The 15,777-nt window shown below is 37.6% G+C and overlaps 1 protein-coding gene across 3 annotated transcripts in view; it reads right to left on the reverse strand.

Annotated features, from left to right (window-relative positions):
* GTF2A1 (general transcription factor IIA subunit 1) overlaps positions 1 to 15,777 on the reverse strand; it is a 35,017-nt gene that overhangs the window by 5,681 nt on the left and 13,559 nt on the right. For all 3 annotated transcript variants that reach the window (XM_080593691.1, XM_080593690.1, XM_080593689.1), the window contains exons 3-8: positions 14,019 to 14,226; positions 11,602 to 11,666; positions 9,477 to 9,552; positions 7,523 to 7,656; positions 6,329 to 6,649; positions 3,012 to 3,101 (exon numbers count right to left, since the gene is read on the reverse strand). In XM_080593691.1, the coding sequence (XP_080449817.1) occupies positions 3,012 to 3,101; positions 6,329 to 6,649; positions 7,523 to 7,656; positions 9,477 to 9,552; positions 11,602 to 11,666; positions 14,019 to 14,226 (894 nt within the window). The remainder of the gene's footprint in view (positions 1 to 3,011; positions 3,102 to 6,328; positions 6,650 to 7,522; positions 7,657 to 9,476; positions 9,553 to 11,601; positions 11,667 to 14,018; positions 14,227 to 15,777) is intronic.

The following is a 15,777-nucleotide window of genomic DNA, read 5'->3' on the forward strand; positions in this document are numbered from 1 at the left end:
GGATATTCACATTATAATAAGATATTCCAATTACCATAGAATAATAGAAAGAATAAAACAACAGCTTTATTCCTGTTCGCTTTACAAAAACATCAGTGCAGAATTAACTCTTAATTTCTTCGTGCCTGTTCGCAAACCAGTAGTACCTGACTAAAGGAAACACATGACCCATGCGGTCAAGATCAGAAAACATACAAGGACATGAAATAGTAGTAAGTACTACTGGTACTACTAGAAGCACTACTGCTACCAAGAGTAGCAGATTTCAATTATCTTATGCCTTCTGAGTAAAGGTCAATGTGCAGCACACTGGGGCTGTTTTAGGTACTGTGAAGTTCAGTCCTACTTCATGAAGAAGCTAATTCAGGACCCCACAGAACATAGAACCATCTTCTCGGTCCAAGACAGTGAACTGAGGGCTTCAGTCAGAAAACATTCCCAGAACTGACAACAAAGACGTAAGACAAGCATTTTCCCTGGGCTAATAAGTTGGCAATGAACACCCTACAATGCTGTATATGTAAATTTATGTTCTTATGTTTAATTTAAAACTAAAAGAAACTGACCAAAATTCAGTCTGAAGGTAGAAGAGTTTTTGTATGTTTTTTTTTTTTTTTTTTTTCAAAAGAAAGCATACTGTAAACACAGAGCAGAAGATCACCAGTACGATTAAGCAGCAGGACAACCAGATATTCAAAGAAAGCAAGGATCTTTCAGAAAGCTGAAATGCTGTCCAAAAGAGAAAAGATCATTGTAAACTACACCAGATTAAACAAAAGTGTCCTTAAGCACTCTTAAAAAAAAGTTTAGGAAATTTCACAAAAGGCATATAAAAATCAAGGAAACCCCACTGAAATTTTTCCAAGTTTCATCAAGGACAATAAGTCTCATCGTTTATTATTAATGCTGTAGAACTACAGTACTCAAACAATCACTAGTACTATTATCTGCTCTGTGGTCAATTTAAGCTAAGTTACTGGAATCAGCAAATTAGCTAACTAGAAAAAGACTGTCTTATATGGCATACTTGCACTTCCAAATGGCACTCAACACAAATCTCTTATCAGAAACTTTGGAGTTGCTGTAAGGTAAGCAGGAAGGTCCTCTGATAAATTGGTAAAAGATGAGAAACCAAGAACACTGTTACTACAGTGAAATGAGATTATTCCAAAAGATATTTGTGCTGGCTGAAGTGTGCATAGTTTAAGAATTCACTAATCATCTGGAAAATGACAAAACATCACCGATCATACAAAGAACAGTTACTGAAGAGCTGCAGAATGACGCCACTGTCCTAACTCATTGTGTAACAAAACAATGGTGACATTCAATGTATATTGAAGGCTGTATGGATGAAAAAACAATTGCACAGATAGAAAAAATGATAGGTTTGAGTGGACAGTTACAACTCAGGAATGAGATCCCAGTGTTCCAAAAGACTTTTCTATGAAAACATCAGCTCTGTGTCCAGTGGGGTCAAAAGCACACATGAAATACTACAGGACACTGTTGCTCCACTTCATAAATGGAAGGTTCAACTGTAACTGAATAGCTCTGATCCTCCCTTAGCCTTATCCACCTGTATCTAATAAGTTACAGAAGGATACAGAGGAATAAAATACCTCTGGAGAATGAAAGAAAGAGTAATCAAATGTTTGGACAGCTGTACAAGTAACAGCTATCCAAAGCATAGTTCTGATTTCAGAGACAACTGAGGAGGCATACGATGATCTATGTTACCGTATGAGGTACCAAGGATAGCGGAGTGCTCTGTGAGCATCATCGCTACCTGTTCGCCCTCATTTCACTGTTCAAGATGCACCTGCTGTGTCAGCTGATGCAGGACACAGTATGTTGTACAAGACAGCAACCTTTGTTCAGAACAACTGAGCTGTTGGTTTTATATTTTAGAAAAACAAACTGTACAACGATTGTTTGATAAGTGAAGTGTTTCCAGAGCACTAGAGGCTTCACGGTGGACACTTCCCTACTGAGTTCGAGTTCTTAACTTTGCAGAGGGTGAGTAGTTCTTGTTGCTCAGCTTTAGCAGCTCCCAACAAGCTTTTCTAACTGCTATTCGAGGTCCCTCACTGCCTTCATGAACTGCCTTGAAACTAACAATTCCAGAGTACCATCTGGAGGAGAAAGACAGCTAGGATGTAGATATTGATATTACTTTCCTCAGTCTGATGACAAGCACAAGTAGAATACAGACATAACTGAGTATTTTCTATTAAAGTCATTCTTTGCAATGAAGGGTTTTTTCTTCAACAATCTTTTCTCTGCTTTTAAAAGGATCCTTATTCCTCACAGTGCAAGTAAACTCTCACAGGCAAAGAAAGAAAATCCATATTGAATAATCTTTCTGCATACTACTTCAATAAAGTGCTGAGAGCCTCTGGACAAATTTAAAACAATTCCAGACATAAATGTATCCTCACATATTTCAGGGCAAATATAAAGAAAGAAATTAGTCATTCAAGGGAAGACAGGACAATTCAGCGGAATTTAAAGCAAAATAAGTATAAGCATTCCATGTTGCTTTTTCAAAATAAAAAAAAGCATGGCACAGAAGGAACATCCTCCTCTGAAAACTATTTAGTCACCATGAAGAGACATTTTTAGTGATCAATAAGTAGTTTTCTAACAAGTCTAAACTTAATGACTACTACTTTCATTTGTGGCTACAAACTACAAAACTTGCAAGAGTTCACTTCTCATGAGCCCAGAGGACTAACCTTTTTTTTTTAAAAATCAGTCAGACATGATAAAGAAGAAAAAAGAATTCAACCAAACTTTTCTAAGCTTTCCTCACTACCACCAAGTCTATCAAAAAACACCTTCCAGAGACCCATTTTAAAAACAGTTGTCAGTTCTTACATTAACATTCATGTTGTAATCTTCACATATCTACCTATACTTGACAGTCACACAGATATTTTTGTGTCACTTAAAAGGTATGACTTGATAGGAAGAACAGAGAAATTAGAACTCTCGCATTTATATTTTACCTTATCATACTGGCACACAACAACATTTTCTGTATCGAACAGTTCTTGTCCTTCCTCATCGCTCACATCATCTTCACTGTTAAGAGGCTCCTGGAAGAAACGTGTGAAAAGTTACTGTAAGGTTATTACTGTTACTTCCATTACTCGTATCAGGCTACAGTCTGCCTATGAGCTATGAACCTAAATAAACATCTGACACGTGAAGTATTAGGCTTCCCAGTGGAGGAATCAAGTACATTTCCTTTATCCCCTCCATGATGATTCCTCAGGAGATGTCCTTAACAATTTCAGTGCCCAACTTCAATGTTCAAGCCAGATTCTGGGCACTGTAGCCTTTTAGCACCACAAACATTCTTACTCTTTTATTGCAAGTGTTCTGGTGCTTGTCATTTGCTTTTACAAAAATCTATCACTATGCAGATTTTCATTTTTCTAAAGCCTCTAAGCAGTGGAAATGCAACATTACCCACATCACTCCCTACATGCCACTAGAAATACAAACTCCATGACTTAGTCGTGTTTGTAACAGAAACAGACCTCAACAAAAGCAGAAAGCTTTTAGGGGAGAAAAAAAAGATGTTTTTAAGATGATCTTGCATAGATACATAAAAAATAACTTCTCTAGATGTTCTACTATTTTCATGTTCCTTAAAAATTACTTTCAATTTTTTCCTCTTTCTACCAAAGGTCTCTCCACCTTTCAAATCTTTCTAAGTTGTGCCATTTCCTTTATCCTTTTACTATTTCTATTTACTACTTTACTGTCTTATGAAGATAACCAAATAGCTTCACAAGGATACTTACAAATATCACTACTCAACTGCAAGTCTAATTTCTTCTTTCCAGCACGGCCTTCCCACCTGTGCTTAAGAGGATTGTCTTAAAGCTCATTTCTAAACTGCATACCTCTTCCAGATCCTTCTTGCTCCTCTCCTCAAGCATCTGGCAGTTTGTATTGCCAAAACCGAATTCTGATGCACTAAGTTCTTTTCAGTATGGTGAGAATGGTACAGCTGAAGTTTGTTTCCCCCCCACGTCTCATCTAAACAGCAAATATTTTGAAAGCTTGAAACAACCACTAATAAAAGCAGAACAGCTTTTCTTAAGACTTCCGTGTAATCCTCACCTTCCCACCTGCCCCAAAATATATAAGCTATACTAGGGAAATGCTAATGAGGGAAGAAAAAGGCGTACTAGAAGTCCTAATTTCTTTCAAACTAATGTTATATTTAAGTGACTCAAAAAACTTTTAATGGACTGCTCTACTCATTAACTAGCTCCTGATAAACACAGGGAACAAAAATAACAGGGGCCCTCTGGCATGCTGATAATAAAGCCTTAGCATATAAAAAAAAATAGCACTAGCATTAAAACAATATTAAATAACACTTGATATTTAAGTATGATGACCTTCACTTTTAACACATTCAGAGTGACATCTGTGCTGGTGCTTAGCTGCCTGCTGGCTTAAAGCATGGCAGTCTTCGTGTGTTATTTGAAAGAAAACTATATACCTCAGAGAATATTCCCATAATCTTGAGAATATCACTTCTATCCCTGTACTTCAGTTTATTTCCCATATTGAGGTGGTGGGATGGGTGAGAGAATCAGGAGGGGAAAAAAAAAGTAAAAGCTCATGAGTTGAAATAAAGACAGAAAAGGAGGAGAAATAATAATGATGGTAATAATGAAAAAGGTCATGTGGATTCAACTTGTAACAGAAAAATGTTGTTTGACACCACTGTAAATGTATTACAGAAAAACTGATTTAACTCCTTAATAAAAAAATTAAGTTTTATCTGCATATAATATAAGAGTGATACAGATGGTGAAATGCTACAACTGCTCCTCATACTGGCATTTTAAATTATATCTTAAGATAATTGGAAAGGTTGCAGAGAACTGTGGAAGTGATCTGATAGTTCAAAATGCATTTTAGGGATAGATTTAGGAAGTGCTCCATTTGCTGTCAGAAACTGAAATAAAAGTACTTTTAGCTTATTAGGACTTTTTTTCTGTGTGGCTTTTTGGTGTAACAGAACAAAACCTGGTAAGAACCACTGGCTCAAGTTCAAAACCAAGCAAATTCAAAGTCTAAATTAAGCACAGTGTTAAGAAGGCAGCAAGTTACTAAGAACATTCACTCCTGCTCCTGACTTTATTAATCAAGGATGTGCTTTTAAGAAGGTGTTTTATAATCTGAGTTCTTGGGCTCCTTCTAGTTTAACAGAAAGCAACTAAACAGTGAGTAAGATACAGGCCAGACCACGTTACTTGTCTCCTCAGTGTATTAAAAATATGCTCTCCTTTTGTCATTCTTCCTAACATCTTGCAATTATATGCACTCAGTCCCAAAAGCAGTTGACTACTTCTGTTTGCTTGTGAAGGTTTCATGGCTGATCTTTCCACAGCATCAGAAATACTACTGAAGTTTTCAGAAGGATATTATAATTAACAGTATTTTCTGTTCCCTACACACACCAACTGCATTTCAAGGTGCTCTGCTAACAGTTTCCACAGACTCAATATGGGAAATAAAGAAATTTAAGTACAAGGATAGAAGTGATATTCTCAAGATTATGGGAATATAACATTCCTTGAGGTATATAGTTTTCTTTCAAGTAAGACTAAAAGACTGTTATGGTTTAGCCCAGCAGGCGGCTAAGCACCACAGAGCCATTCGCTCACCACCCTCACGCCCCAGTGGGATGGGGGAGAGAATTGGGAGGGGAAAAAAAAGCTCACAAGTTGAAATAAAGACAGTTTAATCAGACAGAAAAGAAAGAGAAATAATAATGATAATGATAATAACAATAATAGAATATACAAAGCAAGTGATGCACAATGCAATTGCTCACCACCCACTGACTGATGCCCATCCCCGAGCAGCAGTCCCCCCAACTCTGGCCAGCCACTCCATATAATTGTTCAGCATGACACCGTATCATTATGGTATGGGATATCCCTGCAGCCAGTTTGGGTCAGCTGAGCTGGTTCTGTCCCCTCCCAGCTCCTTGCACACCCCCAGCCTCCTCACTGGAAGGGCAGTGTGAGGAGCTGAAGAGTCCTTGGCTTAGAGTAAGCACTGCTCAGCAACAACTAAAACATCAGTGTGTTATCAACATTATTTTCATTCTCAATCCAAAACACAGCACCATGCCAGCTACTAGCTGGAAAATTAACTCTGGCCCAGCTGAAACCAGGACATGGGAATATAATTTTTGAGGTATATAGTTTTCTTTGACATACTGTTGAGAAAAAAAAATAAAAGCTAAATAGATGCATACTTCAATCATCTAAATTAGGGTTAATTTTACCTCTTCAACCTGGCCATCTTCACCTCCATCTTTTTCTTTGTCCTCCTCTTCATCATCATCATAGTCTTCTTCCTCATCTTCTTCTTCTTCAGACGATGTATCTCCTGCTCCATCAACTTGGAGAACAAGCGGTGCTTGTGGTTGTGCCTGTTGCTGTTGTGGTTGCTGCTGACCAGCTGCAGGAATCTGTGCTTGAGCTGGTGTAGGGGCTGCCACTGTTGTAGGTATGACTTGTGTTTTATTTCCTGTAAACAGGATCTGCTGAGGCTGAATAATTACTCCTGTCTGCTGGGAAATCCCTCCAGGGATAGGAGCCAAAACCTGATGAAATACCATTGCAAGTACAGTGACTGATAACACAACAGGCTACCACACTACTTACAAAAAACGATTAAAGCACATCAGTCCAACTTGGACTAATTAGAATAACAAAAGTTACAAATACTCTACCTATATTAGATAATTTAATCTTCAATAGCAGCTTCTCTCACTACTTGGTGTTCACTTTCTGCACTTTGTGTTGCTAAACCAAAGAAAACCTACTGTCTCATTTTCCATTCTAGTAGCTAGCACTACCATAATCACCCCAAGTTCTAAGCACAGTTAAGAAATGTTTAAATTCAAATAAAAAACCATTTTTAAAGCTTCTTCATAAAACACTAAACTCTCTACATATTCTTATTCATGTCTAAACTGCTGAACTCTTGACACAACACTAAATTCAATGCCAACACATTTTGGACGCACAGTTGACCTTGTAGCTGAACAAAAATCGTGGCAAAACATACTGTATTCAGTAATAAAACGTCCGGTTTGGGGTTTTGTGCTTTTTGTGGGGGTATTTTTTTAAAGGTATTTTCTTCTGTATGTTATGTAACACAGAATCATTTTAACTGGTAAACACATTTGTGAAAGGAGGCAGATTAACATTATGCACACAATATAATTGTCATCGGAGCCACATAAAAGCATTTTTAAACTAAGGCCAGTCGAAATTTTGCAAGAATAAAAATGACATTTAAAGCAACATTTCAAAATTATTAAGAACACTCCTAATGAAACTTTCTTTTTTTTTTCCAATATATTATTACTGTCTTCGTACTCCATTTCAATTTGCCATCAAAAATGCAAACTTGATTAATTATTACTATCAGGTTTCTACTTTCAGGAGTATATATTATTTTTTTTCTTTACCTGCTGTATAACAGGTGCTTGTACACCACCAGGTTGCATTTGTGGTATGACCTGCTGCTGTAGAACAACTGGCTGCTGTGGCTGAATGATGTACTGAGCTCCATTTGCAGTCCTAACTACTTGGAGGATCTGGCCTGTAATAAGATAAATAATTATCAAATGAATCAAAGAGCAGAAATACCCATTTAAAACTATTGCAGTTTAGAAACTTGTTTCCTGGAAGAACACTTGCAACAATTAAAGAGCATTTGTGGTCTGTTTTCACCAGTGAAGACACTAGACTATAGCACCTGTGTCAGAAACAAAGAGCTAATAAGGCTGTTTACCGCTTCTGATTATGAAGTATGCAAGCCAAAAATAATTTACGCATGCAATCCAAGACTAAACCTTTAAAGCAGCACAGTATTTCAAATATTAGTTCCTATTTATGAACATACCTTATGTTTTAAAAGATAAATTTTACAGATAGAGACAAGCAAATATATACCAAACCAAGAAGTACAGGTACTTACACCACTGAAGGTTTAGCCACTGCTAATGCTATGTTATTTCCAGGGTCTTGTCAGATGGCCCCCCATTCCCAGACTCCAACTGGAGTCCCTCCAATTACCACACTGTTAGAAATTCTTCCCTGCATAACTTTCCTTACAATATTAACACGCAGCTGCCTTTTGGAAAAGCCTGTCCTTACAGTAATTATTCATTTCTCCTTCCTTTTCCCACAATACCCACTCCATTTCTTTAATTACCCTATAGCTTTATTACACCTGTCCTCACTTCACAAAACACAAAGACTCGCCTTCAGAGATGGCCTCCAACTCTGAAAAGAGGGAGCCAGGACATACTTCAATACACTTTTTACATTTCTATTCAGAAAGACAGGAGGAGGAGGAGGAGAAGTGAAATTAGATAATCCTCAACTTCACACCTTTCCCCTCAAACAATGATTTTTTCCTGTTCTCCCTCCACAGCAAAATGTTTAATCAAACAAAAAAATGTCCTGTTTAATCAAACAGGTAAGTACATCTGGAAGAAGGAAGGAAGTACAGTTCTGCAGGCCATCCTAGTCCATTCTTCAAGAAAACACACTGCAAACAATTTTAACTGAAAAAGAAAATGACCATAACAAAAGTAACAAATATAATACTCCTGTAAAGCACAGGTGTGCTTCCTTAAAAACTGGAAGGACTTAAATTTCTAGAACAGCTACACATTTCAATTTCATTTCAACTACATATCCATTAAACATTCAGATGTTTAAAGCAGGGAGGCTAAGTCACAAGTGATTCTGAGTAGACTAAGTGAATTATTCTGGCAAGAGCACCAAGTGATTCTAGAAAATTGAGCCTTCTCAGATCTTCCTTTACTGTCAACACAGAGTCTACCTAGAATCAAGCTTATGCCATCAGCATAATACATGTACAAGTACATAAAGCATCAGTTAGGCTGTTCATAAAAATCACATTTATATTTTAAGTGTACAGCATGACAGTATTTAAACATGATAAATCTAAAATAAAATTAGCATTGCCAGCAAAATTAGAAATTCCACCGTGTGCTTAGCAGATACCCAAAACTTTAATACACTCCTCATCTGCAGTGACAGATGAAATGATCCTGATCTTTTATAACCAGTCTAGTATCTCTGCTCTGATCATGATTCATAAAATTCAGAAATATGCAAAGGGGAGAGACAGCAATGCCTGTCTTCTTGCTTCATGCACCTGTCTAAAAAGCACAGAAGACGTGCACAGAATCTAACCCAAACCGCTGTTAGGTTCATAAGACTAACCAGTTGGCGAGCAAGAGTCCAGGAGTCTAGAGAAGAGATGACACTAGTGGCTAAGGGTTGATTCCCAGATTTTGATTTTTATAGCAGGGAATAAAATCCATGATTTCTCCCCTCCCAAGCACCCACAAAACCATTGTTTGACCTCAGTGTTACAACAGTTACCTGAATTTGTAAGTATCTGCTGAACAGGAGTAACGCCAGCAGGGAGAGCCAACGTAGCTGCAGTGGCTGCGGCACTCTGAAATACAGGAAAAGCTTTTTAACCACAAGTGTTATTGCCAGTGTTCCACGTCACAACATACTGCCTGAAAATACATACCTTTTTTTATATTGCTATTTACAATGTTTGCACACATACAATCGAAAAGCAGGCATTAATCAACTGTGTATTATACTACATATAAAAAAAATTCCCTTCTTCCTTAATAGGAAGAAGACAAGTAACAATCACTAAACATCACACCTAAACCCACCTGCACAGTGTTTCTTGGTTTGTCTTTATGCTCAGCAGATTTTGTTCTCCTCTGCCCTGTCTGCTGACCTAATACAACACTGCATTGCTAGGGTGGCTATTTTACTTGCACACTTTCAAATCTGAAGGAAAACACGGTACTTAAACAAGGATCACGTTCACCTATCTTGTTTTCACAAGGAGTTTGCAATTTTCTTCATTCTACAAATGATTTGCATTTCAAGTTCCAAATAACATACCTCTTTTGTGAGAATATATGCATACAGTCTACTGACTGTTGACAGAATGACTGATATTTTCTCTCAAGACATGTGGCTAAAAGAGAAAGCCAAGGACTCTCAATGGGTAATGATTCTATCTTACAAGGAAATTGAATTCCAACACACTCACGTGAGTTCCAAACATAAAAATCCGCATTAAGTCCTTTACTCACACAGGGACATAGACTTCTCCGGAGGCTTCTCCATTTCAAGGGTCTAACTTCAATTACCTTTTGAAAAGCCTCCCTTCCCTCATCATAGAGGAACCATGGGAGATTACTGTCTGCTACAGAAAGGATTTAAACTTTGTTACTGGGTAGAGCGTATACCTCTTGTTCCTAAGAAATATGACCTCCCCTTACCAGCTGATCCATATAGTAATTACAATTTCCGAAATAAGAGAACACCAAACAAAACTTGAAAGTGCTTTCCTGCATCCTCATCTCCCACAGGCAGATAAATAAATTCTCATTCGTCTCTGCACTCCAAGATACTCAAGGTCAAATCCAGTCTCTAATACCAACCTAAAAGTCTATTAGAAATACACAATAATTCCAAATAAATTCTGTAAAAGGGTATTTATCGAATAGTACTCTTCTGCCGTATACAATTCATCTGCATTTTGAAAACAGCAGAGTTTTAAAATTCCTGCATACTCATTTTTGCCAAAAGAGATCTAGCTGAATGGAGACAGGAAAAGAAAACACAAAACATTTAACCTTTGTACTATGGAAGTTACAAATTCAATTGAAATAGTTATAAAACATTTTAGAAAAACGTAGATATTATTGTGCTCTCAGCCCCTGGGTAAATCATGCCATTTAAGTAATGAAGTTCACATTCTTTTCTATAAGGTAAGCAGCTAATGGAGAACTGAAGCTTATGCAAGTTGCTGATGCTTTTTGTCTAATCATGAAACCTTGTTTCATGTGCTTTTACCATAGAAGTGGCAAAAAATATAAATATATAATTAGGATAAAAATTCACTATTACTAGCTGTTGTTTTCAAGGACCTGCAAGGGCATTTAAAGCAAGACAAACAAAATTAACCTCTTGAGATAAAAACTGAGAGAAATGGATAAATAACGAGACTGTTTTATATCCTCCTATAAAATTCATGAATCTAAATAATGAGACCAGAAAAGCTGGATCTGAATTGCTAAATAATCTCTAATTTGCTACAAAATTAAATTTTCATAACAGTTAATGTTGTTTCCTGCATCTAGCAATACTTTTGTACCAGTTAACACAGCTGTGTTGGTATATGACAAGCATATCATCATGCATATTTTCACCAAATTTCTAACTTAAATAAAGTTTTGGTTTAACCCACTTAGAGCAGAATATCAAGGTAAGTCCTAGATTAGTTACCAAAACCACGTCCTGGGTTACTTCTCCTACACTATCATTACAGCAGCAGAACTCAAAGATGACAGACAGCTTTACCGATGTGTCCTACTTCTCTGATGACTAATACCAGATTCGTGTTTACTATTTAGTCAAAACAACTTATATAATGACAGCATATATGTGTATAAACTTTGGCTTTTCTTACCATGCCCGATGTATTCATGTGTGGTATCAGCTTGGAATCTGGCACAATAACTTGCTGCTGAGGTGCTAAAACCAGAAAAAAAAAAGATAACATTTCATGAAAATGATGCAGTTGGCCCAAAAAAAACATCCAAGCCAGAATAACTTGACATTACACAAACATCAACTGGGCTTCAGAACAAAAACAGCTACTGAGCAGCCTCTGACCTTAGTAAGTTTTACTGTGAAGGCAATACATAACAGCAGCTCTGAGAGGTGGTATGGCTATTTTGGCTTTACAGATCTTATTTCAATGGCATCAGTCTGATCTGCTCTGATCCTATGTAAAGCAAAATTTAAAATATATTTCTGAAATGAAAGGTATATACGAAATTTTTATAAATTAGCTGATGTTCAGATCCAAGTTCTCCAAAAACATCAACTAACAGTGATTAACTCTTAAAACAGACTGATTGCAAGGACTGCTGCAAGGTGAAGAAGAGTATGTTAACAGGACACAGCAGTTAGCTTGAGTGGTCTAGTTAGCACACCTGTCAACAAACTTGTGCTCTTCACTGGTATTTTTGATGTAGTAAATGAAAAATCATCAAACACCTGTCCCATACAACACAATAGTTTTGGTGTGCTACACAAAATAGACGGCTAAACTATGTGAACAGTCAATTGGTCATCTGTAAGTGCAAGTGTCCAGAATGCTATGGAACAGATCGTGAGTGCCACCATCAGTGACCGCAAACTGGAAAGTGACAGAACAATATGAACTAATCATCAACAAGGTATTTTCCACGCAATCCTGTAAAATCCTGTAACCTTAAGATTATTGAGGTAACTGAGAGTTTCTGGAAAGATTCTGGAGAGGGAAGACCCACAACACTACACCAAGATCAAAGGCCATCTTTCCAACTTTCAGGAAGCCATGACCCTAGAATCACACACAGCACAGCAGGAACGACCATGCTGACTGTCCCAGCCTCTCTCTGGGACTGCACCAAGTTGTGTAAGGAACCACTACATCAATTCACACAATCCTCCCACTGCACCACCTCCACCATGGAACAGGGAAGTCACGTAATTCGTTAAACTGCATGTATCTGTGATCAAAGAGCTTCAATATCCAAATTCATTTAGCCTCCACATTGTAATTTGGTCTTAGGACACAACATAGGGCAACAATTAATCAGTTTTAAACATGTTACTGTAGGCAGGACTGTATTCTACCCTAGGAAACGAACTGGGGAACAGGGACCTCCGTATCAGTAGTGGGCAATGCAATCAGTAGCGTCACAGCTATTCATCTAAGCAGCCACTAGAGGTCTGGGTAAACAGATTCTGTAACCAGAGTTGAGACACCCAGCTCATTTCAAGATGCGTTAGGGGGTCTTAAATCTCAAAACAAATTTTATACCAGCAGTCCAAATTGATTTATTTCCAGCCAAAAACAAAGTAATATTAGAATAAAACAAACAAAAAACAGTAACAAGTTATTTTCACACTAGGTCTTCTCTGTATTGAATAGAAACTTTTTGGGGGGTAGGGTGGAGCAGGGGAGGTCAATTTGTAGTTACCTCTTGCGCCTATGACAACATAGGTCCTGACCCATGAAACCTGATAAAAAGACTGAAGTCCCTGACTAAGACAGATAAATATTTTTAACCAACAATTGCAACAGCACACTGAAAACTCAGCTCATGCAGTTTATGGGTAGCAGATTTGTTTATACGGCAAATTTGCAGTAGAATCCAGTAGTGTTCACCTTATTTATTAAATGAAATTGTAAATGGTGAAAATGTTGTTTCTATTATTAATGGAGAATACATAAGACAATCACTACAAGAAACAATGCTCTTACAGCTAACTCAAATGTACCTTGAACCCCCACTGTACAATCTGCTACAATCACATGAAAAATAGCCATTAAGCTTTTCACTTGAAACCTGTTCTAACATGAAAACATCTACTATATATTCAGAACATTATACAGGTATTTTTCACATCCTAGCATCTACTTATGCTTAACAAACTCTTTAAATGTTTTTAAAAATAATTTGCTCCTAATGACATTACTGGCTTCGGAATAAGCTGCCAACTGCATACACATATTGTCTTGAAATTACGGAGCTGTTAATGGATTTTTGCCACAACCTGAAAGTCATGTATTTTGAAAACATATGTTAAGCAGTAAGAGAAGAATTCAGCTTTTCCAAAATCTTCTGAAGAATATGACTAAAAGAAACGCAAAGATACTTTTCCAACAAGACAGCTCTCTTGACCCATTAAATAGTCAAGCAGAGGCAAAGTCTGACATACAGACAGCTATCCACGGGATAAACATCCTTCTCCTAGAGTTCAAATATGCTACAGAAGGAGTTGGTCTAATTTGAGAGTCTTTCACCAGAGATGTTAAAGAGTAAGTCTGACCTTGCTGAGACGTTGGAATAAGAACCTGTTGTGGCTGAGACTGCTGCTGCACAGTCTGCTGTGGCTGAGGTTGTGTGTGATGATGGTGGTGGTGATGCTGTTGTTGCTGCTGTTGCTGCTGCTGCTGTTGCACCTGCAACAAAAGCTGCTGCTCTTCTGAATGGAAGCCATCTACAGCCTTGGACTGCATCAGCTTGTTCTCCCACAGCTAGTTTGAGAAAGAAAAGAGAAATCTTTCTGTACCATTCTTACTCAGCAAGACTTGTAACAATATAAAGACAGTACTACATAACTGAATTTGTTTTCACTGTTTATCTTGTGCAGTCTATTTAGCCAAAAAGCCCCCAGCAAATACGGATTGAAGAGATAACTTCACATAGGTAATGTTTTAGTAAGAATTAAATAATCCCTTCAGAATCGTCAGTTCAGGCTTTAACATTCATTCTTTCTTTCTTCCATTTGTGGAAGGATCTTAACAACCCTAACAGAAGAATGAATGAAGATAAACTGATATCTTTAAATAGTTTTCAGGTTTGCCACTTCTCTACCTTGTTTCTTTCTTTTCTCTTTCATTACAAAAATCAATTCTTTATTACAGCTTTCCCCAAGCCATTTCTTCCTGGAACTTCTCAATACAAGTTGCATGAAGACTATTACCTGATAACACGCTAACAGAAACTACCAGTGTACCTAAGATAAAGTCTCTGTACATGCACTGGAAGTTTCTACTACGGTATCAAACAGCCTCTTCAACCCTGCAGCTCGGGATTGTCAGTTGAAAGCTCTCAAGAAAAGCCACAACCACCAAAGCAGCAGCTCTTGCAAAAACAGTAACATGAGTATTTTGTAACACACTGTAGTCAAGGAGACTATGGGCACCCAAGACTCCTGATCTCAAATCCTGCCCAGGACTCCCTAAGCCTTCCTTTATTTCTCTTCTCGCCACTTTCTTCATTGAATCTTTTCTGACATGATCTGCAGAACACACCTGTAACACAAATATCAGGTGCTTTTCTTAGAGCGCGCACTCTCTCTTTCCCTCAAGCCAGGTCACAGTTTCATGGAAAAGAATTCTTCAAACGTTTCTTTCTAACCAAAGTTCACACGCCACCCATTTTTTAATACTTTAAAAATACTCATGATGTAGGACATCCAGTTTATTGAAGGAAGCCTTATTCAACAGCTGAAGTAAGTAGGCACCTACTTCCTTTTACTTTACTTCTTCCCTTTTTTTCTGCCTTTTCTTTTCTCTTTTGAAAACTTCCTACTTTTGCTCAGGAAGCTTTTGGAGAACGGCATGGCAGACCCAGTACAGCTCAGGTCAACACCATGCCTTTTTTTGGCCCCTTGTTAACAATTCAAACACACTGTATATGAAGTGAATACTCTGAATCAGAGGTATTTGGAATAGTGTGACATGCACAGTGCGATTTATTGCATACCACTCCCCCAAAACAATGCTTCTGCAAACCACAAACAGTATCTGCAATAATCTGGCAATGGAAATAAGTCAAAAACACCAAGCAGAACAAGCATTTTATTTTTCAGCACGGAAACCTTAGGAATTGTTTTACCTCTAAAATGAACATATTCTCTTTTCCTTTTTAAAGTAGCGATACAGTTTTTCAGGGACTGAAACAGTTACACTGTGAACTCAGATGCCGCTGGTAGTTTACGTCAAGTTTGACATGCCAAATTAGGGCAAGTAAACAAGGTGGGCAGACCTCTTTCTAGAGCAGTATAATGCAAATGATGTGGG

Source organism: Anser brachyrhynchus, assembly GCF_964034855.1.
Source record: "Anser brachyrhynchus genome assembly, chromosome: 5".
Taxonomy (NCBI): Eukaryota; Metazoa; Chordata; class Aves; order Anseriformes; family Anatidae; genus Anser; species Anser brachyrhynchus.